General features: G+C 44.5%; 1 protein-coding gene across 7 annotated transcripts in view; it reads right to left on the bottom strand.

Annotated features, from left to right (window-relative positions):
* Positions 1–268: 268 nt before the first annotated feature.
* The window catches only part of SPRED2 (sprouty related EVH1 domain containing 2), a 120513-nt gene continuing 93316 nt past the window's right edge, over positions 269–27465 (bottom strand). For 6 of the 7 annotated variants that reach the window (XM_054546648.2, XM_054546649.2, XM_063713285.1 and 3 more), the window contains 4 exons: positions 23918–24086; positions 21301–21365; positions 6154–6303; positions 269–3588 (listed from right to left, as the gene is read on the bottom strand). In XM_054546648.2, the coding sequence (XP_054402623.1) occupies positions 2920–3588; positions 6154–6303; positions 21301–21365; positions 23918–24086 (1053 nt within the window). In that variant the 3' untranslated portion in view covers positions 269–2919. 7 annotated transcript variants of the gene reach the window in all.

Raw genomic sequence — 27465 nt, 5'->3', positions numbered from 1 at the left:
GGGGAAGCCAGGCCTAGGAAGAGGGGGTGTTCCTGGGCGGTGGCCTGCAGCCTTCCTTTCACTGAGGCATCCGAGCCCAAGGAGCTGCAGTCTCCCCTTGGGAATACGACATAACCATAGGAGGAAAGGGCCTTGAAAAAACAGACCAGTGTCCGCATGTCCTTCGGCACAGGAAGCCCTGTCCCATCCTGTATGCAGGAACTCCAAGATCTGCCAACGCTCTAGCATCACCTCGTCTCCTGCCAGACAAATACCCCAAAGCCAGCGATCTGATAGGATGTGTTTATATTTACACGGTACATTTTAAAGCAATAGCTACATTGGTCATACATATTAGAAACCATAAAAAAAAGTTAAGAACTAAAATGTACATCATACACTTGTATATATATTTTTTACACAGAGGTAAAAAGGCTTATTATAAAAAAATCAATACAACAGGGTTTTTAGTATACAGGTAAAGAATGAATTATGCTTCAGGCACTTTAATTTGTTAATGTGAGCAAATAGCTTGGGGGGTCGGGGAGGCTTCTGGACAGAAAATCTTTTGGTTAATGTTTTGTTACCACAGATACAAAAATAAAATCTGAATAATTTCTCTCAAATGATTGACGTCAGTATGGCAAAGCTGACTGGGAAAATACTACACACTGTTCAGCTGCAGTGTGGCAATTAGAGACGTATTTACATAAATGTCCCCATGGCTGTCTTTGTGCCCTTAACCGATGCCTTCAAAAACCAAAAAGTATACGTGGAGTAAGATCTGCTAGCATAACTCTTAAAAGGGTGGAAAAGGACAAGGGGGTGAAAGAAGAGAGAAACAGGTAACAACTAAATAGAGGTGACAAACAAAAAACAGCTGGGATATGTGCGTTCTTATTGAAATAAATAGGGGCACTCAAACTGAGGTCTAAGGAAACGAACATTAGTGTTGTGCTTTGTAGAGAAGAGACCCTAGAGAAAGACCCCAAGAAGGTGCCTCCGGGTCGGGGGAAGGTGGTCTCTCGACAGCACTGGAGGCTGGCTGAAGATTTTCTAGATGTTCTCCAGGCATGGATGAGGTTCTCTTTTTCTTCCATCAATCCAGATGGACAGCTCTCTGCTCCTTTTCCAAACTGGAAAGCCTAAACCAGTTACTCCAATGAATGAAGACGTCTACTAACTGACTCATAAGCACACTGGGTATTTACACCGGTAATCTACTAAAGAAACGCAATGAACTTGTGGACGAGCTGGAAACAGCCCCATGAAGGTGAGCACAGCTAGCACTTTCCCAATATGATTGGCAGACTGGAAAAAAGTCCCTTTCCTTGAAGACTGGTGTCCTGTGTGCAATAAAGAAGGAGTGGGGAAAGGGAGTGGGGAGCAGGCCATGTCTTCTGCTGGCCGTTACCACAGAAAGACCGTGGCGGGAAGAACAGCCGGCGTCCACAAGCCCGTCCCCGGTGGTCTCCACGAGGTTCTGATTGTACTATGCTAGGTATAGGTAACCACTCTTCACTTTTCTTCTTTCTTCAATAATAAGATTTGGCTAATCCTTGCAACGTATTAGAAAAATACTCTTTTCCAGCTAATTAGAAACCTCCTCCGTGGCAAGGCGACGGGCAGAACCAGTTGGCTGACCTAACCACCTGTGCACCCAAAGTGGCGAGTCTGGGTTTGGAGTTGCAGGAGAAAGACACTTAGGCATTGGAAGGGTTTTTACATATGGCCTTGTTTTTTTCCCCAAGTATAAATGAGGAATTTGGTGATGTGAAATTGAGTCCAAAATGAAAACGAAAACATAAACCCATGAAGAAAACGCAACCCACCACTCTTCAAATTTATGACATTTAAAAATCCCCTCTCCCCATTAATATAAAATAGCCAGGGGTTGGGGGGAAGCTCCCTATGGTTTTATTCACTGTAACCTTAGTGTTTCTCAATTGGAACTTGTTTGTGGGAACACTGATTTGTGTTTGAGGAAACTATTTGGTTTGCAAAACAACAAGCAAAATTTCTTACTTCACTGGTATCCTATTCTAATATTGCTAAATTTTTAAAAGTGGTGGCAACACAATTTAAAAAATGTTCTACTTTAGGGGTAATGGGGAGGCTCATAGAAACCTGAAATCCCCATTCTAGCCCTGGTCCAAGAGGATGCAATGCAGTTGAAGGAATTTTCCTGGTTCTCACAAGTTAATCTGAAGTTAAGGCTCAATTCTCAGTCTATTACGGGTGAATGTTTTGCATCAGTGAATCATTTCAACAGATTTTGGGGGGGCAGAAAATGATGATGGGCTAAAGATAGAAACTGCAGCTTATATGGGAAATTTGGCTTTAGAAAAGTTAAAGCGATATTGTTTTGTGGTACAAGTTTGTTAACTAGCTCACCTCCTATACATAATAACTGACTGCAGGCTGAGATACTTCTGTCGGGTTTCATCATTCTCACATCCCATTTCCGCAGAACCAGATGCTTGCTAGCGACAGGCAAGGTGAACCAAGAGAAAGAGAGTCTTCGACGCTCTTGGAAAAATCAACTACAAAACCCACTGAAAATCAGCAGTTCCAACTGCAGACTCCTTTGAACTGGAAGAGGCGGGGGAGGAGGAAACAGGAAATCAACACATGGATGAGACAGTTAGCTTGGTTACAGATTGTTACTAGTACAGGAGTCTGTGGCGAAGGTTCCTTCCTCAGAACACTGTGCGAGCGTGTGTGTATGGATGTGGCTGCTGCAGTGTGGGCGGCGGGGGGAGTGGAGAGTCTACCCGGCAGCGTCCCTGGCTGGAATGGTGCCTCAAGGTACCAGGGAGCTGGGAGGCCGCTTGCCCTCCTCGCTCCTTGAAGTGGAAGGGAGCGGGGGAGAAGATGAGAGTATGTAAGAGACGAGTTCCCCTGTGGCTGTGGATGGAGGGAGAAGGGAGGGAAACTGAGTCACGCGGCCGCTTTGTGCTTCCCGCCACAGCACCTGCACATCACTCCGCAGTGGTAGCAGGCCCGAAGGGGCAGGTAACAGCACATACAGGGGGCCAGGAAAGACAAGGCAATAAGAGCCATCCACCGGAGGCAAAACTTCTCGTCGCTAGTATCGCACGAGCAAGGGTCTGTATAGTCTCCCTCGGGGTCCGACATACAGTGATAGAGCATGCTGTCCGCGCACCACATGCAGCTCACCCGGCGGATGCAAGTTCTCACGGAGTCGGGCGCGTCCTGGCAGTGGCCCCTGCGGTTCTCCTCGTGGTTGAACATGTCCCTGCAGTACACGCACCGCGAGCGCTCTCCGTCCTCCTTCCGCCGCCGCGACTTGCCCCGGGAGGGCTGCGTCTTGATCACGCTGCCCCCGCGGCCTTTGGGGTCCTCGCCTAGGCCAAAGTCTGAGGAGTCCACGTAGGGGTAATTGTAGTCATGCTTGGGGACCTCGCCCTTGGCGAAGCGCACGTAGGAGGAGTCCGCGTCCTCCGAGGGGTCCGGGTACTTGCCCCTGACGGGTGCGTGCCGGTAATCCTCGTACCCCGTCATCCAGATCTTCTCCCGGGGGTTGATGCGCACGATCTCCTCGTCGTCGTCCGGGAAGCTCACCTGGCGGTAGGGCCTTGGCATCGGCTGTCCCGTAAGAGAGGAGACATTATTTTACAGCAGCGGCCAAAAACCAACCAAACAAAAAAACACCCCACCTTCTCTCTCCCTAGCCGTCCAAAATGCACCTTTCTCGATAACTCCATCACGATGTTCCGTGAAGAAACAGACCCCTCCTGAAATTACTGAATATCCTGTCGCCCAGTCACAGATGTATTTCAAATAGAGTCTCAATCCATTACTGGGCCAGGAAATCAATTTCGTGGGTTGAGACCAGCAGTATTTTCCCTTTCTGGTGACGCACTGCCATACAGGCAGGGGAGTGTGCACATGGCAAGGGCACAGTGTGATGCGTTCTCAGGAGCATGGCACACTCAGATCAAGAGGCAGAACAGGACCTGTGCCCCAGAGTATCTTCCGCCTCCCTCAGGGACCTCCCAGCCCCAGTGTGAGGGCTACACTGACTTCTAAAGGCTTGCATTAGTTTTGCCTATGTTTGTACAGTATGTTCTCTTTTGTAAGGCTGGCTTTTTAAAAACTGAAATAGAATAAGGACACTGGAGTGCAATACGTGTGAGAAGGTAAGTCCTGTTTCACGAAACTTCATTATCTGTATGTGCACAGAATGTCCACAAAGGATCACAATAGAAGATGCATTTCTCCCTGTGGGTCTCTCCTTCAAGAGACAGGGGACACTAGGAAACACAAGGCTCACCTTGTCATCTGGTGAGATGCAGACAGGAGAAGGATAGAGTGAAGGCTCCGGAAACTGTCTGAAGTTTCACTCCTGCCAGGATCTCACAAATAGTGAGCGGCCAGACCAAGAGCCACACCCTCTAGAAACCTGCAAATCTAAGCTGCATTCTCCTGCAGGGTGGAAGAGGCTTTTCTCTGCAGTTAGTCCTGCTACAGGCTGCAACCCTGCCTTGTCCAGAGCAGCAGACACTGAATAAATATTTATTAATTACATGCATATAACCCTGGCTCACCCAGGGCCTCTCAGTGGAGGCAGAGAACTGAGGCTTCTTGCTTTCGAAGTACTTTGGGCATGAAGGTTTTTCAGGGGTTGAGGAACGTGGCTCTGGAGTGACTCACTGCAGTCAAATGCTGACATTTTCCAGCTAGTACCTAAGACTCAGGTTCCCTTTCCGTCAGACTGCATAGGACTGTTTCGAGAATGAAGAGAAATAATCTACAGAGGGTGTCAGCTCACAGCCTTGCTCACAGGATGCACTTGATACCTCTCGCCGTCACAGTCATTATCATATTGTTACAGACTTGATCATGTGCTTATTAGATTTACCCATCACTTCCTACCAGAGGGCAGGGCCATGTCCCATACATTTTGCCTTAATTCCTGTCAAATTCTTGGTATCAGAGTTGCCTAGATTTTTGAAAATCATGATTCAGAAGGATTTCAAAACAAATCTCGGAAACTGACACAGGCTTTACCAATTCTTTATTTTGGACAGTAAGGAAAGTAAAAAAGTTAATTTCCATCTACTGCTACCATAATGTGATATTTATTTATTTATTTTTTGAGATGGAGTCTCGCTCTGTCGCCCAGGCTGGAATGCAATGGCGCAATCTCGGCTCACTGCAAGCTCCACCTCCTGGGTTCACGCCATTCTCCTGCTTCAGCCTCCCGAGTAGCTGGGACTACAGGCACCCGCCACCACACCCAGCTAATTTTTTGTATCTTTAGTAGACACAGGGTTTTACCGTGTTAACCAGGATGGACTCGATCTCCTGACCTTGTGATCTGCCTGCCTTGGCCTCCCAAAGGGCTGGGATCACAGGCATGAGCTACTGCACCTGGCCAATAATGTGATTTTTAAATAGGACATTTTAATCCCCAAATATTAGGAAGCACAATCTAAAATAATTTTTTTAAAAAGAGTCAAATAAATCTAGTTTTATGTTTAAAAACAAAACAACTCACTGCCCTTTTTTCTCATTTCAAAGCAGCCTAGTGGCCACAGCACCCCACACAGGCACCAGTCCATGCCGCATGATCTGGGAACTTGCTCTGCAAAGCAGCCACTTGGTAAATATTTGTTGAACTACTGAATTCTGAGCTCCAGCTACATCCGCCCGAGCGAGACTGGGCCTGTAGCCTGTAAGGCTGGGGGCTCGAGCCAAGTGTGCAGCATTCCTTAGTCCTGATTGCGGCTCTGGGCTTCCACACAAAGCCGGGAGGCCCTTTGGACAGAGGAATGCAGGAGGCAGTGTAGCCCCCTGGGTGAGAACAGGCTTGGATTTGAATCTCGTTCCATCAGGTACTCCACCTCTCTAAGCCTCAGCTTCCTCATCCATAACCTGGGGAGGCTGAAGACTTGCCTTGTGGGGCAGTTTCTGAGGATTAAACCACATAAAGCTTATAAAGGGTCTGGCAAGGTGTCTGGCACATAGAAAACACTGGATGAAGCTGAGGTGCCACCACCAATGCCACTTTCAATATGAAGTGGGGATAAAAGCAGGAGCAGGAGAGGCCTGTGGTCATGGAATTTGGCTGAATAGGAGGGGAAAGAGGCCATTCCAGAATCAGAGGCACCACCCTGATGCCCTCAGAGGAACAGGGCTGCTGCTCACCTGATCGAGGTGATAGTGGTCCGTGGGGTATGAGTCGTGGAGGTGGCCCAGGGTATAAATCCTCCGGTGCTCACAGGATGTGGGAGAGGAGACTGTCCGAGTAGGTTGCTCTCTCTTCTGAGAGGAATTAGAAGAACTGTCTGTAGCTGTCTGTGTAGAGGGAGGTAACCAAGAGTCAATTTAAAAACAACAACAAAAACCCCACGCAGCAAACCCTGACGTGCACTATTCAAATACTAGCTATTCCCCTGTTGTGGTATCTTGCTGCTCTTCCCAAAATCTTGAGTTTGTCTTGGCTACAACAGGAGGACCCCTGAATGGCCAGATTGTCTAAACACAATGTGGCTGGTTCAACAGGCGGAGAAGCCCAGCCACCAGACCCTGGAAAGGTGGGTTTTTCTTAAATGTGGGAATAGTGACTGGGTGCAGGGGGAAAGGCTGGATATACCAGGCTCCCCAAAGGTGTGTTCTAGTTTGATCAAGAATGGTTACCCTGGCCAGGTGCGGTGGCTCATGCCTGTAATCCCAGCACTTTGGGAGGCCAAGGCAGGCAGATCACCTGAGGTAAGGAGTTCAAGACCAGCCTGGCCAATATGGCAAAACCCTGTCTCTACTAAAAATACAAAAATTAGCCAGGCATGGTGGCGGGCGCCTATAATCCCAGCTATGCGGGAGGCTGAGGCAGGAGAATTGTTTGAACCCGGGAAGCAGAGGCTGCAGTGAGCCGAGACTGAGCCACTGTACTCCAGCCTGGGTGACAGAGCAAGACTCCATCTCAAACAACAACAACAATAACAACAACAACAAAAACAAAACATAAATAGAAGAATGGTTATCCCATCTGTGGCCCTGGTTGTGAGGTGTTATGGAAAGCAGGGAAGATGCACATAGGCAAAAATGAAACCCACGTGTTTATATGGAGGAGGGGGAAGTCTCCACCTGGGAGAGTCTCAGAGGTAAGGATACCGCTGGGGTATCTTGAGTACTGGATTTCCAAGAATAAATTTTGTATCTTTGGGGTTGGGAACAAGACTTGGAGGTCACTTTAAACTGGAAGTGAGATGGATGACTGCATAGAAAAACAGAGGCCACCTCTGTGAATTGTGAGTACAGAGCTGTTTTGTCCAGTAGAGATGTCAAGTTAAGACTGGAGTTTCCATAACCATGTCTTTGGAAGATGATTAGCTATCAGTGCGCACTGTACAAGCAGATCCCACAGGCACTCAGTATGCCACCTGATGTGGTTTGGCTGTATACCCAACCAAAACTCATCATGGATTTGTGGGAGGGACCTGCTGGGAGGTAAGTGAATCTCTGGGGCAAATCTTTCCCGTGCTGTCCTGTCCTCGTGATAGTGAATAAGTCTCAGATCTGATGGTTTTAAAAAGAGGTGTTCCCCTGCATAAGCTCTTTTTTTGCTTGCTGCCATCCGCGTAAGATGTGACTTGCTCCTTCTCGCCTTCCGCCATGATTGTGAGGCCTCCCCAGCCATGTGGAACTGTAAGTCCAATTAAACCTCTTTCTTTTGTAAATTGCCCAGTCTCCGGTATGTCTTTATCAGCAGCGAGAAAATAGACTAATACTCCCACCTGAGACACGACAGAGCCAGGTGACCCCAGGTGGTGGTCATATTCCACAACCCTCTGGGCCCAGGGGCTATCCAGGGGCCTTGTTAGATGCAGCTGGCAATCATCTTTAAAACCAGGACCCCCAGAATCCCTACCCTTCCTTCTGCTTGCTTAGAGTGACATATCCCTCCACCCTCTACCATTCCCCAACTAAACAGATGAAAAGAAAAGGCTTTTTCTGATCTCTAGATGTTCTCTTTCTGGCAAATCTATAGGAACTTTCCTTTGGCTACTGTTTCTTACTTGTATATTCCCCTCATCTCATTTGCTTATATATATATATATTTAAATGTATTTATTTATGTATTTGGGACAGGATCTGGCTTTGTCACTCAAGCTGGAGTGCCGTGGCATGAACACAGCTCAAGTGATCCCCCTGCTTCAGCCTCCTGAGTAGTCGGGAGAATAGGTGTGCACCACCACCCCTGGCTAATTTTTGTATTGTCTGTAGAGATGGGGGTCTTGACAAGTTGCCCAGGCTGGTCTTGAACTCCTGGGCTCAAGTGATCCTCCTGCTTTGGCCTCCCAATGTGCTGGGATTACTGCCATGAGCCACCATACCCTGACTTATCTATCACTTTACATGTTTTTGTTAGCTATCATAAATCATTTTACGGACAAGGTCAAAACAAATAGACTTATAAAAGTTCTTTTTACCCTCCTCTCATTTATAAAGTAGTACATACTTAGAAAAATAGCACTACAAGAATTTAGGAAAAACACACCCATATTTCCGTTATACAACATAAGCACTGTTAGTTTTTAAACCTTGGTCCACATGTGCAGCATCTCTCTGGGGACCCAACCCTCCTGGATGTTTCTCTACTTGGGTTTGGTCTATGCCATGCATGGCTGATGCCTGCTTCTGATCCCCCAAGCCATGCTGACTAATTTCAATATGAACACACGGTGTTCTCCGAAGCCATATAGACAGACTTTTGACAGAGGTCAGAAAAGCAGCTGTCTCCATTTCTGTAATCAAGATCTAAGGGCCCTATAAGCCTTGAATCCTGGCATGGGTGTGGGGAAAAGGACTTGTCTGAGGATGGGAGCAAGAGAAGCCACCCTTAGACCCTTTGAGCTGCTGGATCCAGCCAAGCCTGAATCCTGATCCACTGTAGGATGTTCCAATGATGACACCAGTTCTCTTTTGTAACTTAAACCAGAATACACTGGGTTTGTCACTTGGGTGCACTTTCCCTTCACTTTGGATTCCTTCCAAAGCAGTCCCACAGGTACCACACTCGTGGCTTCTCTCTACCCCTTACTCCTCCCCAGGTTCCCTCCTCTTCCTCACAAACAACTCTTCTTGGTGTCATATGTGTGAGTGCTTATGGTGTGCCAGGCCCTGAGCTACACGTGGACACGGTTCCTCAGCACGGCCAGCAGGTCACAGGCAAAATACCACCTCCATGTCACACACTGGCACTAAGGGACTCTGAGAGATGGTGAATCCAGGCCATGGCAGCACAGTCACTGGCAGAGCTGGGACTGAAATGCAGCCTCCCTGACCACAAAGTCCAGGGAAATTTCTGATAGGCCCCACACACTGCTGCCTCTCACACCCAGATAAGTCCACTTCCAACTCCTATGCTGAGAGGTATTTTGTGGAGATTAACACAAAACACAACTTCTCCAAGTCACAAGGTACACCCTGCTATATACAAACCCAGGAGATGAGGAGATGATGTCTCACAGTACAAGGGTTACTACAGATCTCAATAAATACCTCTCAAATGAGTAATCAGGGCCTTTCAGTGTGATTCAAGTCTCAAGAGTTAAATTCTTATCCAACAGCCACGTTACAGTCATCTATTAGGTTAGACATTACCCTTGTGTTGAACATTATAATAAGCTCTCAGTACTTAGTTCTCAGAAGCCCATTTAACACACCGTGGTCACCACTGTGTTAGTCATCTGTTCACCCTAACCCAGCCTATTTTCTGTGACCCACGTTTGGGTTAACAATGTGTAGAAAGTCCTTCTGACAAATGAGGCACATCCGGCTTTTCCTAGGACTCATTAGTCGATCAGAAATGCTACCTTCCGATACTCCCATCCCACCTCCCCAACCCTGTCTCCCTGCACAGTCCAGTGCAAAGCTCCCCAGACATTTGTCAGAGGATGTGAGACTGAGAAAGGCCTTATCCGATGAGGAATTTCTACAGTGAAGCAAGAAGGCCAGAAGACCTCGAGAGGCACGTCCACAGTCTACTGCCTCCTGAGGGCAGAGCTGAGGTTGCATTCTAGCCGAGCCTGCAGGCTTCCAGGCCCAGCTGTTCAGGGCTGTCTGAACTCCGGGAAGGTTCCATTGGAAGCCGAGGCTTATTTCAGATCGATACTAACAGACAAATCTTACAAAGCAGCTAGTGTGACCTACAAACAAAAGGAATGTACTACCAGGGCATCTCCAAGAAAGGCAACAGGGAAAAAAAATCTCCTTTTACCCTCATGCACCTCTGAACTGGCTCTCCTGTAACTGCCCTGGTTTCCTTGGGCTGCAGAAAAACAGCCCACCTGAGGTATGCACATACCTAATACACAAGCAAGATTCTTAAACACCTCTCTGTTATTTTTATGCACAAGCTACTGACACCTACCAACCTACCAATCTGAGAGCTGTCATCTTCAATGAAAGAGTTGGCAATCACATGCTCCCAACTGTATCTACACTCCCCTTGCTCTCCAGTGGGGGTCTATGAACTGTTAGGGCTTTGAAGAACAAAAGCAGAGGTCCCCTGTGACTACTCTGTGCTCGGGGACTTCAGTCTCCTAGGAGGCATAACTGCAGCATCCTGAGAGAGCAGGTCAGAGTGGGCGTTTAATGTCTCCTGCTGTGGACACTGAGGCTGGCATTGCCATCTGGCCCCAGCTGACACTGGGAGGTCTTGTGCACTATGATGCAGGGAGCACAGACCCTGCCACCTGCAAATGTACCCTCTAAAAACACTCTTGCCTCTGAGTTTGACTCTGACTCAGTGTCAATGCCTGTTACTAAAAAGATGTCCAGCTGGGTGCAGCTGCTCATGCCTGTAATCCCAGTGCTTTGGGAGGCTGAGGTAGGAGGATCGCTTGAAGCCAAGAGTTCGAGACCAGCCTGGGCAACAAATCAAGACCCTGTCTAAAAAAAAAAAAAAGATGTCCAATTAAGAAGTGTGCAACCTAATATGAGGCACTAAACAACAGAAATGCTGGGGAGTATTACAATGCTAAAAACAACAGGGTCTCAGCTCAGGCAGATTAGATTTGAATCATTCTCTGCTAATTATAAGATGATTTTGGTCAAGTTAATCTCTAACTCCAGTTTTCACATCTGTAAAATTGGGCCAAAATCTTCCTTGGGGTTATGGCAAAAATAAAATGGGATTTAAAATTTCTATTTTGTTACATATTTTTTTGAGACAGAGTCTTGATCTGTCACCCAGGCTGGAGTGCAGCGGCACAATCTCAGCTCACTGCAACCTCCGCCTCCTGGGTTCAAGCGATTCTCATGCCTCAGCCTCCCAAGTGGCTGGGATTACAAGCACGTGCCAACATGCTTGGCTAATTTTTTGATTTTTTTAGTAGAGATAGGGTTTCACCAGGTTGCCCAGGCTGGTCTCCAACTCCTGAGCTCAGGCAATCCGCCCGCCTTGTCCTCCTAAAGTGCCAGGATTACAGGGATGAGCCACCATGCCTGGCCTAAAAATTTCTATTTTAAACTGTGACTGCTGGTATATGAAAGTTACTGATTCTGTATGTTGATCCTGTATCTGGTTGTTTTGCTTAGCTCCCTTATGAAACTAGATTTTTCTAAGTAAATCATTTCGCTCACAAAAGATAGTTTGGTCTCCTTTCCTATAAATATATATATATATATATATATGGAAAAAAAGAATATATATATATTTTTTTGAGACAGAGTCTCGCTCCGTTGCCCAGGCTGGAGTGCAGTGGCACGATCTCAGCTCACTGTAAGCTCCACCTCCTGGGTTCACACCATTCTCCTGCCTCAGCCTCCCAAGTAGCTGGGACTATAGGCACTTGCCACCACACCCGGCTAATATTTCGTATTTTTAGTAGAGACGGGGTTTCACCTTGTTAGCCAGGATGGTCTCTATCTCCTGACCTCGTTATCCGCCTGCCTCGGCCTCCCAAAGTGCTGGGATTACAGGCGTGAGCCATCGTGCCCGGCCTTCTTTCCAATATTTATACCATCTTCTTCTTATCTCATTGCATCTTTTGCCGGGGCTTCCAACATGACATGGAAAAACAGAGGGGACAGTGCCCTGCTTGTCTTGAACCTGACTGATAGAATTACTTCTAATGAATTTCTATTAGATATAATATTTCTAGGTAATTGGAGTGATTATAAAGTCCCAAAAGTTTCCTTCTATTCTAGATCGCTAAGGATTTTCACCAGATATTAGATGTTATTAGATGATTTTTCTGTCCACTGAGATGATTACACAATCTTTCACCTTTATTTTATTAATATGTGAATTAAACAGCTTTTCCAACATAAACCTTCTTTGCATTCCTCAGATACATTCTACTGGTCTTTCATTAAATATGCCTTACTAATATGTGATGTGATTTATTTATTTATTTTTTGAGACAGAGTCTCGCTCTGTCACCCAGGCTGGAGTGCAGTGGCGCGATTTTGGCTCACCGCAATCTCCGCCTCCTGGGTTCAAGCGATTCTTGTGCCTCAGCATCCTGAGTAGCTGGACCACAGGCACGTGCCACCACACCTGGCTAATTTTTTATATTTTTAGTAGAGACAGGGTTTCGCCATGTTGGCCAGGCTGGTCTCTAACTCCTGACCTCAGGTGATCTGCCCGCCTCAGCCTCCCAAAGTGCTGGGATTACAGGCGTGAGCCACTGCACCTGGCCCACTGTCAAATTTTTCTATGGTTACTATAAAAACCCACATACTTTGAGTAGCAAATAACAAGCTCTGTGTGACCTGGTTTCTAAAGCCCTCTAACAGGGCAGTGAGCTGAGACAAGTCTTTGATGAGGAAGAACCCAGAAAGGAGAGAGTAAGAAAAGAGAAGGGAAGGGGGTGAAAGCAGGTGTCAGAGGGTACAGAAATGAAAGTGGGCACTGCCAACATTTAAAAAAACAAGAAATAGGGACAGGGCTGGCCTGTCCAAATCCTCTATGGTAGTAAAAAAAAAAAAAATCCATCCCTGGCCAGGCATGGTGACTCACGCCTGTAATCTCAGCACTTTGGGAGGCTGAGGCGGGTGGATCACGAGGTCAGGAGATTGAGATCATCCTGGCTAACACGGTGAGACCCCATCTCTACTAAACATACAAAAAATTAGCTGGGCGTGGTGGCAGGAGCCTGTAGTCCCAGCTACTCGGGAGGCTGAGGCAGGAGAATGGCGTGAACGTGGGAGGAAGAGGTTGCAGTGAGCCGAGATCACGCCACTGCACTCCAGCCTGGGCGACAGAGCAAGACTCCATCTCAAAAAAATCCATCCCTTCCCAGAAGGGTTTTTGGGTTTGGGTTGGGTGCTTTGTGGGATGTGGGATCAGACATAGAAAGTGACCATGTTGTTGGGGGAGATGCCACGTGGCACGGGCAGAGGCAAGGCCAGGTGGGCAGTCCTCACACACCAATGGGCATGGGCCTCAGAGCACTGGTCAGAGTCAGGCGGCTTCCCAGAGGGGTATGTCTGAGATGGGTCATAGCATTCTAGATGGGTAGACCAGAGGAAGAAAAGGGGGCTCAAGTTTATCAGTGAACATCTGATCAACATCTCCAAAAAAGAGCAGGCTTCCAGTTGCCAGATTCTACAGACACAGGCTGTACTTATTTTGAGAATTCAGATATTTCCCATAACTCTCTAGAGTTTGATGACAAATGAGAGCAACTCCATGGAGCTTCAAAACTTGAGACAGAATTTTTAAAAATAATAATGGACCTTAATGTTATGATGGCTTGACAATCAATCAAAATCTGAGGGCAAAAGACACTGGGCTGAAGCTGCCTGGGCTAATGGACTGGCAGTTTCCCCAAGGTCAATGCTGTCTGGTTTGGGTGAGAATCAGCCTGAATGGAGAAAGGAGACTAACAGGGCAACACCTCAGGTTAAACCTGAGCCAGCTCCCTCCTGCTGTATGAGCCTTTTTTGTACAATATGATCTCTTGTTCTTGGAAGCTTGGCTACTCTTCCCTCTCTTATGGAGGGACCTTGAGTCTACTGGGAAATTCATGAAGAAGCAAGTGCAGCAGCTCACATGCCCTGGGTCCAAGAATGAACCTTCTTCATGTAGAAGGCCACCTCTCTGACCAAGGGAAGCTCAAGGAGGGAGAGAAGGAACCACCAGGCCAGACCAGCTAAGGAGACAGGTTGCTTAAATTGTACATTCTGGGATGGAATCCTGGCTGCTGACCCAGGACTTTTTGGGGGCACTTTCTGTGTCTTCAGGATGAGCCGGACAGATTTCAAAGTCCACATTTCGCAGGTCTTTTCAGTACTATGCGCATCCCTTCAAGTCCTCTAGGTTTTCCTGCTAAACCTTTGCTTTCTAAAAGAGGGTAGGGGTAGAGGACAAGGAGGCAGCAGTTGGCAAAAATAGCTATGGGAAAGAAAAGGTGTGCCTGGGCTGTTTTCTCAAGGACACTTGGAATTATTATCAAGGGGCACCTGGTTCACAGCCTTCTCAAGTAGGATGCTCCCATCCAGTACATGGGTGAGACTATTAGAGGGCTGGCAATGTGTAATTTCTTCCTTCTTCTTAGGGAGGGAGATAAAAGGGACAAACTCATCCTCTAGAGACGCAAGGAAACAAGTACAGCCACTTCATCATCCTCATGTTCCCAGAACACAAGGGCTGACTGCAGAAATCACAATGTGCAAAGAGCCAAGCCCTCTCTGACCAGCCCGTTTGGGAGATCAATGGGCCTACGTGTTTTGAATAGGGCCATAGAAAACAATGTTAAAGAAACTGCTTAAGGAGCTAGACCACATCATTCAGGAATCATGTAGCACTGCTAAGCAAAAATAGCACTATACAGGGAAATTTGAAAACCTCAATTTCAGGCCAGGCCAGATATCTTGGACAAATTGTTTAACTTTTGGGGGCCTCAGTTTTCTCATGTGTAAAATGAGGGGGTTGAACTAGATGATTTCCAAGGTCTGTTTGAGCCCTAACAATTTCATGTGCAATGCTTCTCACCTGCTCCTAAGAACATTACAGGTTAGAGGAGTTTGACTAAGCCCATTGCTTAGTTGATTCAAGAACCACGGGATTAGGACAGGTGCAGTGGCTCATGCCTGTAAACCCAGCACTTTGGGAGGCCAAGGGGGATGGATCACCTGAGGTCAGGAGTTCAAGAACCCAGCCTGGTCAACATGGTGAAACCCCATCTTTGTAAAATACAAAGTATTTTGTATACAAAATACAAAATACCTTTGTAAAAATACAAAAATTAGCTGGGTGTGGTGGCAGGTGCCTGTAATCCCAGCTACTCAGGAGGCTGAGGCAGGAGAATCACTTGAACCTGGGAGGCAGAGGTTACATTGAGCTGAGATCGTGCCACTGCACTCCAGCCTAGGTGACAGAGCAAGACTGTCTCAAAAAAAAAAAAAAAAAAAAAGTTACAGGATTAATTTAGATTGATTAAATAGAATTTCTGCCTTGTCTGCAGATGCTGCTATTTTGAATTTTTAAAGGTAGCTAACTAGTAGTTATGGACTACATTTGCATTATTTTTGCTGCAATCTACCACCAAAATATATCTCAATAGCTGATATAACTAAGGCAATATTCTTCCTTTTGCAAGGGATTCTCATTTTATATATAAGTATTTACAACTCCCCCCGCCCCGTATATAAATATATTCGTTCCTTTCTTAACCTCAGCCTGAGAGTGTCTCAGAAGGCTACTGGCTCAGACTGGATGAGTTGCAAGATTTTCCCTGCAATGTCTACTACGGCTGAGAAACCTATGATCAGTCCTTTCTCCTTTGGCAAACAGGAAGTTGTCTGCCATTTTGTCAACAGGTCTTTGGGAACAGGTAGCTCCGGCTCATCTGTCCTGAGGGCCTACGTTGGTTCTAGGTGTCCTCTTTCAAAGAGGCAGCAGATCAGGAAGTAGGCCAGACCTGTATTCTTTCCCAATCCCAGTCAGCAGGCGGTTTGAGGCAGCTGCTGGTGGGGCTTTGGGGGAGAGATGACTCTGACTCTGTCCTGGACTCTAGGACATTATCCTCTCTCTAGGACCTAGAGGATTCTTTCATTGTGAAATTAACAACAACAAAAACCAACCAACCAAGAAAAAGAAATGGGGTCTCACTAGCTATAGCCAGGGCTATAGCCCTGGCTGGTCTCAAACTCCTGGGCTCAAGTGATCTTCCCGCCTCGGCCTCCCAAAGTGTTGAGATTAAAGGTGTGAGCCACCAGGCCAGGTTAACAAAAACAATTTTGTAAAAAAGTTTTGTTTCTTAAAAAAACAATTTTTTTTTTGAGTTAGGGTCTTGCTCTATTGCCCAGGCTGGAGTACAGTGGTACAATCACAGCTCACTGCAGCCTTGACCTCTCAGGCTCAAGAGATCCTCCCACCTCAGCCTCCTAAGTAGCTGGGAGCACAGGAGCACATCACCATGCCTGGCTAATTTTTTTGAAAAAATTTTATGTAGAGACAGGACAGGGTCTCTGTATGTTGCCCAGGCTGGTCTCAAACTCCTGGCCTCAAGCGATCCTCCTGCCTCGCTTGGCCTCCCAAGGTGCTGGGATTAGAGTTGTGAGCCACCATGCTCGGCCTCTAAATTTTAAAGTTAGATGATATGTTGATATGAAAGAAAAGGACTCTGATAAACCCACAGTTTAGCTTCACTGGAGGGACTGAGGGGATGGGAGCAGGAAGGCTAGGTTTCAGGTAACCTTGAATAAATACTCTGTATGAATTAATAAAATGGAAATAAAAGTGTCTCACTGTCCACAGCTTAAAAAGATGAGATGATATATATGTAAATGAAGAAAGTCACAAGTGGTAGGGCTTGCAAAACGCCTTGGGGCTTCCTGAAACTGAGAGCATTCCAAAGCTTTTATTTAGATCCTTAGACATTTAATTAATTTAGCCACTATAGATATTACATGTTGATAAAAAGATCCTCCTCTTATAGCGTAATGTGAGCTTGGGAGTTATTGTCATTTAGAAGATAAAGGAGTCCCCATCCATCTTCTGAGATCTTCTTCTGACACCCCACCCTGTGTTGGGTCTCAATCAGCAGTAGTTATGGGATGCACTGCTCCCTGGGGTCAACCAAAACGTGGAGGGCTGCCCTCCCAAAACATCTTTTCTTTTCTTTCTTTTTTTTTTTTTTTTGAGACGGAGTCTTACTCTGTAGCCCAGGCTGGAGTGCAATGGCGCGGTCTCAGCTCACTGCAACCTCCACCTTCCAGGTTCAAGCGATTCTCCTGCCTCAGCCTCCAGAGTAGCTGGGATTACAGGGGCCCGCCACCATGCCTGGCTAATTTTTGTATTTTTAGTAGAGATGGGGTTTCACCATATTGGCCACTCTGGTCTTGAACTGCTGACCTCGTGATCCGCCCACCTTGGCCTCCCAAAGTGCTGGGATTACAGGCATGAGCCGCTGTGCCCGGCCCATTTTTGCTTTTCTTATCCACCATAGATCAGTTTCACTAAACTTTGTAGAAGTAATTTATATTTTCAAACTATTTTCTCTTTTACTTGTCACCCCTTCCTTCCTCTGCCCCAATCCCTTAATGCTAAAGATAATGACACCAGAAAATATTTTTGATCAACTGATCTTCTAAAATGAGACTGGGGCTTTCAAGCAGGGACAGGGGAACCTCAGACCTCCAGCAAAGAGATGGCTGAGGTCTTAAGCCAATGTACCAGTTTAAATGGACATCATTTAGGCAGCTTTTCTGCAATAAAAGGAATCTGGTATACCGACCATGTAAAATGTACTGAAACTTAGTTGGATAACTATTTCCTTTTCTTAAGCTTCTCTGAAAGGCAGCAAGCAGTTTATGGGCTTGCATTCTGGGAGAGCAGAGTGTGGAACTGAGAACAAGTCACTTCATCTCGCTGAGCTGTGGTGGCTTTATGTGCAAAAATGGAAGTGTCGATCTGTACTCACAGGGTAGCTGTGAGGACCAAATGCAGTCACGTATGCAGGAGTGCAGTGCAAAATGCCAGGGGCAGTAATGGTTCCACATCACTGTCCCTTTCCTTCCCCTCCCCTTGGGCCAGTGAATGGAGACTCAAAGGAAATATGTCCATCCCAAGAAGGTTTTGAGTCCAAAGCACAGCTAACTAAAAGCAGAATCCAGTTTAGAATGGAGGCCTCTCTTCAGACTCCAAACACAGGGATCACATGCCACCTCACCTTTAAGAAAACACTTAGAAAGCCAGTCAATGAACTCCATTCATTACAAAACTGGTAGATCTGCCCTCAGCTTTAATGTTTGTTGGGGATAGAGTAGGTAGAAAAAAACTCTTCAAGAAAAGGAAGATGTTGTATTCTGTGCCCTTTTACTTCTGTAAATGAAACCTTGATAAGTACAAAATTCAACCAATTCATTTTTCCACTTAAGAATGAAAAGAAACTCAACTTGCAAATACCCAAAAGCCCATCTAGGAAAAACCCAACATTGTCTCGGTGCTTTGGTTTTAACTATGTGCTCTATCCATGCCTTAGACAACACCTGAGGTGGATGGGAGGGGGCTGGGATGTCATTAGACACAACTGCGCTGAGTTCCAAGTTCTAAATATCTGTCTTACCAGTAAGTTTTAGAACACAACCACACTTTGGGAAGCTGTAGACTACATGTGAGCTAAAGCAGTGCTCATATCCCTGGCTCTAGGTTCCAGACATTTCATTATCTCAGGACAGAAAATCTAATGACAGGGAGCTCATAAACGAAGGGGGACCTGGTTTGTAAGCCCTGATGGAGTGTGTTCCTAAGAGTCAATGGCCTAATGACTGGGCTTTTCTAGGGAAAGGAGGTACTATTGTTAATAGGTCCTTGTTTGTAAACAAATAGAATGAAAGCAAGTGATCACAGACACCAGGGTCTATACAGAATACAAGAAATTAAGTGGTGCTCTTTCTGCAGTGAGTCTGCAAGTGCCTGGAAACAGCAGGGCTGCTTCTAAACTTTCTTCCAGGCATTTGGTGTTAGCCTAGAGTAGCACATGGATCCCCTGTGGATTAAAGGGCAAAACCAGGAGGGATTCTGGCTTCCATCATCCCTTTCCCTCTCACCCTCTTCTGATTCTATAAATCACTTCTGGCAGGTAGCTGGGAAGCAGCTGCGAATGACAGGTTTGCTCTGGAGCACAGGAAGCCACCTTTTAACCCGCCTGCTGTTGTTTGTCTCTCAAAACGTGACAAAGGAACAGATGTAAGCAACATGCCAACTGTTGAGAGGCTCTGCTCGGAGCACTATAGGAAGCCTGTTGGGAGCCACATCACACCAGCCAATCCAAGGAAGGACAACTGAGTTCATTTCCTGAAACCCCCTCTGCACACTCAGTTCAAGTCAGGTTGGGTCGGCACTACGCACCACGCAAACCCCTGCTTCCACCTTTGCATCCGTTGCATCCGTTCAAATGCAACTGAGAGGTTCAGTCCAGCCTCACCCTCAGCGAGGACTTTTTTGATCCCATGCCCCTCCCTCATCTCTCAACCAGACTACTTTTCACAGTCTGTAAGCCTCTCATGGGTCAGTCTCATTTCTGCAAACCATCTTGTGATCTCTTTGAGGGTTGGAGCCATGGCTCACATACCTTTGTATTCCCAAGGTAATGGTTTTTCAAATCACCAGTTGCAAACCATGAGTACAATGGGAGACAAGTTTAATGGGTTGCACCCAATATATTAAAATATAAAATAAAAACCAGCTTACAAAAGACACTCCTGGGACAACTGGGGAACTATGAAGTAGATATTAGATGACATTATGAAATTCTTATTAATTTTCTAAGGGATAGTAATGGTGGTGTGTTTACACAGGAAAATGCCTTATTTCTTTTAAAAATTATTTTTATTACACTTTTTTTTTGGAGCAGTTTTAGTTTCACAGCAAAACTAAGTGGAAAGTAGAGATTTCCCCTGTCCCCACACATGCAAAGTCCCCCATTATCAACATCCCCACCATGGTGGTACATTTGTGATAATCGATGAAGTACACTGACATATCACTATCACCCAAAGGCTACGGTTTACATTAGGATTCAGGTGTTATACATGCTACAGGTTTGGACAAATGTATAATGACATGCATCTGCCATTACAGTGACATACAGAGTAGTTTCACTGCCCTTAAATTCCTTTGTGAACTTCAGGGGACACATGCTAAAGTATGAGAGGTGACTTACTTTCAAATGGATCAACAACAAAAATATTTGTGTATGTATAAGCACACACGCTTGCACAGATCGAGCAAATGTGCCCAAATGTTACAAAAGCTGAATGTTAGGTGTAGGGTATGCAGGCATTCACTGTACTATTCTTTACATTTTTCTGTGTGCTTGAAAAGTTTTATAATAAAAAATGGAAGAAAATGAAACAAAAAAATCAGAATGCAGAGGATGAAATATGATTTGGTTTAGGTATCTATTGACATATGTGTCCTGGGTCACAACATACATATATTTCTTATTGTGGGTCAAGGCCCAGAATTTGAAAATGCTGTCCAGGCTGGGTGTGGTGGCTAAAGCCTATAAACCTATAATCCCAGCACTTTGAAAGGCTGAAGTTGGAGGACTGCTTGAGCCCAGGAGTTCAAGACCAGCCTAGGCAATACAGCAAAACGCCATCTTTGAAAATAAATAAATAAATAAATAAAAAGGAAAGAAAGAAAATGCTGTCCTGTGTAACTTGCTGCTCTAAGCACACAGCAGGCAGGCAATGAACTATTTGTTAATTAACTTCTAGAAGCACAGGATTTAACTGAAGCAGCAAGCTGAGAAATCATTTTGTTTCCAGTTACATCCCATTAACTCAAGCTGTGTCAAAACAGCTAAGCCCTTTCCTGCGTTAGCACACTTGGGCCTAACCTTAAGTCAGCCTGCAGGCCTTTCTTATCAGATGTTTAATTACTCATCAGGAAAGATACTGCTGGCTTTCCCCCTTGATGCCAGGGAGGAAAGTGTGTTCACAGAAGACTCCAAATAGGGCAAGCGATTGTCCTGGTTTGCCTGGGATTGAGGTATTTCCCAGGACTAGGGACATTTTGTGCTAAAACCAGGACAGACTTGGGCAAACCAGGGCAGCTGGTCATCCTAAATCTGAGCAAAGACTTTAAGACAACTTTGGACAGACCTGGGAGAGCTGACACTGCTGTGCTGTGTGGCAGATGACACCACTGCAGCGTTAGCAAAAGGGACAAACCCAGCCCGAGAAAAATTGTAGCCAGAGATCGCTCTGATGCCATCCAAACAGCAACAGCAAATGCTGCATTGCAAAGTGTGTCTCATGCCCTTAAACAAAAGCTTTCTCTGATTATTCAACAACTAATCTGGAAAGCAAAGGACAAAGGAAACTTACTGTAAAAACGTCATCATCGCCAAGCTCAGCTTCATTATGGATGGTGGAAGATGATGTTGTTGAACCTAAAAAGACAAAAATGTAATAAAAAGTGTTTCCCAAGAGGATACATCAAATCCAACCGTTTAAAAAAGTATATTTTAATAAAACCACATTCCATTCTTTTTGCATGTGAATTACCAACAGAAACAAGTTACCTGGGAATTGAGTGCTTTTAATTTACTCTTCTTTAATTGATTCTTGCCAGGATGCTCCCTAAATTAACTTTGCCTGCTGTTGTTCCCAATTAATCTCTCAAACTTCTGCACTGGCTGCTAGAGAATAAGCACACAGAAAGGCACTGTGGAGGAGGTGAGGGGAGAGGCTGCCTGCTCCTCTGAGGGACATGCATCAAGCCCAGCCTCTGTAGTGAGCTTGAGGTCCCAGCTGTGTAGTGGGAAAAGCACTGGACGGGGAACCCCTAAGTGAGACCTGCCACAATCTCACTGTGTAAACTGGACTTAGCTCCTCTGGTCTTTTCATCTACCAATGAAGGCATTTTAGCTCAATAGCTTATATAGTTGTGTCCAGTTCTGAATTCAGATATTCTATTTCTAAATCCCAAATTGTGGGCTCCCTTCTAAGGGGACACCTGTGCAAGGGGGTTTCCTCTTGCAATACCAAGGCATCAGTGAGTTTGCTTTGTTTTTCCAAGTCAAAATTACAGCTCTTGTTAGAAAACCCTCCTTATTCCATCATGGAACCAATTGGATTTTAGAGTTCAATGTAATTACTTGTTCACCTTTTTCTTCATTCTGGTATGCGAATCAGGTACAACTGCCCTACTTCCCCCCACCACCCTGAATAGCAGACAGTAATGCATGGATCAACTTAATTGGCTAAAAGAAAGACATATTTAAAATTGCATCAGTGACAGATATACCAAAAGGGAAATTTATTCTCTATCTTTTCCTTTTCTTGGTTAGATCTTTTAAAATATGCATTTAGAAAATATTTTGCTGGCCAGACGCAGTGGCTCACGCCTGTAATCCGAGCACTTTGGGAGGCTGAGGCCGGCAGATCACGAGGTCAAAGTTCAAGAACAGCCTGGCCAACATAGTGAAACCCTGTCTCTACTAAAAATACAAAAATTAGCTCGGTGTGATGGCGGGCGCCTGTAATCCTAGCTACTGGGGAGGCTGAGGCATGAGAATTGCTTGAACCCGGGAGACAGAGGTTGCAGTGAGCCGAGATCGCACCACTGTACTCCAGCCTGGGCTGGAGACTCCATCTCAAAAAAAAAAAAAAAGAAAAAGAAAATATTTTGCTATTACATGAAATTGAAATTAAAAGAATTGCTCAGAAAGGATGAGAAATACTTAAATTTCCAACAAGAGACTGCAGGAGAAAAAACAACAGTCCCATAGTATGTTCTGTGCAACTCCTATTGGTCTTTCAGGAGTTCTCTCTACTCTGAATTACTCCAATCAACCAATGTTCTAGGAAAACTGGTGGAAAAAAAAGCTAGATAGTATGTATATAGAGAAAAAAATTACAAGTAGGAGAATGAAATGTTGTGCAATTAAGTACATGGACACAATGCGAACGTCTATCAATAATATAGGAGCTGCTTTTTCTCTAAACATGAAAAAGCTATGTTTAATAACATTTTAAATATTTGCCACTTATGTCAGACCTATGATTTGAACACTGGTTTTTATCATCTCTTTTTGGCTATCTCATAGTTGTTTATGGATTCATGTTCTAGCTAGTCTTGTCTTACTACTGATTATAACGTTAAGTAATTTGTCTTTTAAGACTTGCTTTTTTCCTCTTTCCCCAAATCCACAATGAAGAAAATGACTTCAGAACACTTTTATTTCTTAAGCAAATGAAACATACATCCTTTTGTGATTAATTTCCCCAAGATCTGAATTTGGTATTAACATGCCTTGCTTGATATTTCTTTCTTCACAGGGCCCTGTCTATGGCTTCTTTAACCCTCTGATTTGATACCTGGATGTGCTGCAGTGGAGAATTTTTGTGTTTGCATCTGTGGACTCTAGCCAAGCCCACCATGAGAACTGACTGCCCAAGGGCCCTCCAGGCCATGATCAGATGTAACACAATGCCTACTACTCACTTACCCATAGACCAAGGCCTAAACCGAACCAGGGCTCCAGAGGTCACAGATCCCTTTCCTTTTCAGTGGCAGCCGTACACCCTGGGCCTCTGATTACAGGAGGACAGTGGGTAGGCCAGGAGCCTTCTGGGCCCGCCAGAATCCATTCTCTACTTCTGAGCCAAGACAGACCAGACCAAAGCCGTTTCAATAGTCAGGACAAGGTGAAAGCAGTCAAAAATACATGCACATGGAAATCCAGAACCTGCCTGTTTTTTTCACAGCAGAGTCTAAAAATCAATTGGGATTACTCCTTACTCTGAAACCCATCTCCTTTTCCCTGCATTGTCACTTTAATTACTCTCCTTGGCTATTCCAAAAGTTTCAGCATCTACTGACCTGGTCCCAAACCCTCCCGCAAATAAACCACAAATATATGATGGCAGACTATTGGAATTAAAAAGAATTTGGAACATTTCCATAGTCCCACTAAGAATGCAGTGACAAGTTCAATACCTTCTATAAGGTCTTCGATTGCTTTCCTTACTCCCCTGTCAAAGGCTCGGGCATCAGCAGGGCTTTGGAAAGTAAGTCCAAACTTCCTATTATCGACCTTCCAATGATGAAACGTTGGATTGGCTTTGGTGTAGACCAAGTCCTTTCTCACATAGCATTCCAATACCACCTGAAGGATGGAAACACACAGGCTGGTTACTAGTGGAACAGCCATGATGATGTCTCGTTACAGAAGTCTAATTAGGAACCATCACTGGTGGCAACTACCAAAACCCCTCTAACCCCTGCCTTCACATATCTGTGAGTCTCTCCAATTGGAAAGGAGGCTTTGGCTTTGCTTGGCTGCTGACCATCTGATCTTCGCTGCTCCCCACTGTCCTGGCTGTACCCCTTCACCACACTCTCTTCATCACACTCATTCCTCTTCCTGCTGGCTGCAGGGCACTAAGCTGATGCCCAGGTCTTGGGTCTTTGCTGTATTTCAGATTGCTGCTTTCATGTTGGGGTTTTTATATTGATGGTCATCTAGCTTCCCTCCCCTGAGGCTCCAAATTCCAAAAGTTGAAAAATAACTTTACTCTAAAATTTCTCCTCTCCCAACTTCTGGCAATACCAATCCCTCTCCACTCTTTTTCTCTGGCTCATCATCTCTGTGGTCATCTTTGCCTCCTCTGCCTATCTCCTGTATTATTAATCACCAGGTCCATTTCATTTTTCCTTCAACAGCTTTTGTATCAACCCCATTTCAGTTGCCGCCACCCTGATCTGGGTCTCTATTAACTTTATGTTTGGATTAATAGAACAATCTTCAAGTTTCTAGCAATTTAGTCTCAGAACTGGCTTTTACTGAGTTATAATGAGTAGATTGATCTTTTCATCTCTAAGATGGAAAGAACACCGATGTTATCAATGAGAACAAGAACATGCTCTGAAAACACTGAATAAATGAGAAACCTAATTCACATTCATTGTCCAGTATATCTTCTCTGTCAAGTTTTACTCTTATATGTACTCCAGTTCTCCTTCTTGTCATCTTCACAATTTAGTACCTGATTTCAAACTATTCTTTAACAGTTTCATGTATATTAGTCTTGTTCCCCTAACTAGACTACAAAAAGTCAAGATTATAAAATAACTCCCTCTGTGTCTAGCACAGTTGATAGAGATACTAGAATTTATTTAATATTATAGAAAAGAAACATTGCAGTAATTTGAATGTAAACTTCATTCTTTATTCATTAAAAAACTCAAACTACTTACAATATTTATTCCTATGGCTTCATTACAAACACCATAATGATTTTGCTAAGTTTTAATAGCCCAATCTTGTTCTGGCAAAGATCTGCATTTACCACAATGTGATCTTATTAATTTAGACTAAATGAAGGACAAGAGTAAAGACCTGTCTAAATTAGTATACATGTAAATTAGAGAATATCTTTAAATAAGTATAAATTCTAAGAATAGATCAAAGCAAAAAGAAGGAGGCCAGTCCAGTGGCTCATGCCTGTAATCCCAGCACTTTTGGGGGCTGAGGCAAGAGGATCACTTGACCCCAGGAGTTTGAGACCAGCCTGGGCAACATGGCAGGACCCTGTCTCTAACTAAAATACAAAAATAAGCTGGGTGTGGTGGCACACATCTGTAGTCCCAGCTGCTCAGGAGATTGAGGTGGGAGGATCGCTTGAGCCTGGGAGGTTGAGGCTGCAGTGAGCTGAGAAGGTGCACCACTACACTCCAGCCCAGGTGACAGAGTGAGACTCTGTCTCAACAAAAGGAAAGAACAAACGAGAAATAAATTAAGAGTTGTCTAATGAATGTTCCCTAACTTAATAAAAAAGGAGAATAATATTCAAATTGGTATATCAAATAGTAGTCCCAAGCAGTTAACTTTATTACATTGTATTGAGATCGGACAACAGTCCCCTCCCATAATTCTATTTATGATTAAATTGCTTATTATAGCCATTTCCCCCTAAGAATAGCACAATGATTAAATGTCAGCCCAGCCCTATTCGACATTGGGGAAATCCAAATAATCAAGAATTTAACTAACAAATGTTATCTATTTTAGAATTTAATAGTCTCAATTCAAAGTCTCAAAATAAACTTTTTGTATTCTAAAAACAAAGACTCCTACTTTCTCCATATTTTGGGGGTGAAAAAATTAGTTTTTGGTTGATATTTTCCAACTTTGAAATTATTCCAAAGGTACATTTTCTTAGAAAAGTTTAAGTAAAATGGCCGGGCGCTGTGGCTCATGCCTGTAATACCAGCACTTTGGGAGGCCGAGGTGGGCAGATCATGAGGGCAGGAGATCGAGACCGTCCTGGCTAACACGGTGAAGCCCCATCTCTACTAAAAATACAAAAAATCAGCCGGGCGTGGTGGTGGGCGCCTGTTTTCCCAGCTACTCAGGAGGCTGAGGCAGGAGAATGGCGTGAACCCGGGAGGCGGAGCTTGCAGTGAGCAGATATCGCGCCACTGCACTCCAGCCTGGGCTAAAGAGCAAGACTCTGTCTCAAAAAAAAAAAAAAAAAAAAAGTTTGAGTAAAATAAGTTCAGCCACCTAAATTAAGTGAGGGGGGAAATCAGATACCATCTCTTTATGTCCTCTAAAGCAAAATAGTATCATATGTATCTAAGTTTAAAGACAAAAATGAAAAGGTTTAGATGCTTTCATCTTCCCAACAGATATAAACTCTCTGGTGAAGTTTTGGCACACACACAATTAGACACTAACTTAAAACTTGAGAAAGGCTTTAAAAAATACCCGTTTAAATAAGATGCATAAGGAGAAAAAAAGTGATTTTGTTCTTGTTGGAGACTAAAAAAAAAAAAGCTACACAAGAAATACATGTTGTGGGAGATTTAAGTATTAGCTGAAGACATGAGGACTCCATTCCTACTCGTCTCTCCCCTCCACCGTCAACATCCCTCTCTATCGAGTTCCCCACTGTCAGTAGGGCGGGCACAATCCCAGTTTCCATTTTGTGGCTTCTTTATATATACACACTTAAGTTTCTGTGTAAGGGTAACTGTGTTTAAATGTAGCCACACCTATAAGTTGTTTTTAACTTGCTTTTTATTTTCCTTAAAAATGTGTCATAGAGATATAGGAAGGTAAAAATAATTGTTTAATTCCTCTGTATGGATGTATTAGATTTATTCAGCCATTCTCCATACTAACAGGCATTTATGTCAGTAAGAATTGGTCACCTTGAAGACAATGCTGCAATTTACATCCTTATCTATATTTCAAGTATAAATTAGAATTCTAGACAGCTTCCTGGTACTTACAGACTTTTCCAATGAGTCAGTGGAAATATTAAAAAATGTAGTTTTTTTTAATATTAACGAGTCAGTGGCAATATTAAGAAATGTAGTTTTTTTTATATTAATGAGTTAGTGGCAATACTAAGAAACGTAGTATTTTGATATTATAGAATAAAATGTATCAACATTTGGAAGATCTGCTTAACTCAGTGGAGCATTATTTTTCAGGTGACCAGTGCATGATGTTACAAAATCAGGGATGAGTAAAAGAT

The sequence above is a fragment of the Pongo abelii genome, chromosome 12 (genome assembly GCF_028885655.2).
Source record: "Pongo abelii isolate AG06213 chromosome 12, NHGRI_mPonAbe1-v2.0_pri, whole genome shotgun sequence".
Classification (NCBI taxonomy): Eukaryota; Metazoa; Chordata; class Mammalia; order Primates; family Hominidae; genus Pongo; species Pongo abelii.
This window is presented reverse-complemented; position numbering and strand designations above follow the sequence as displayed.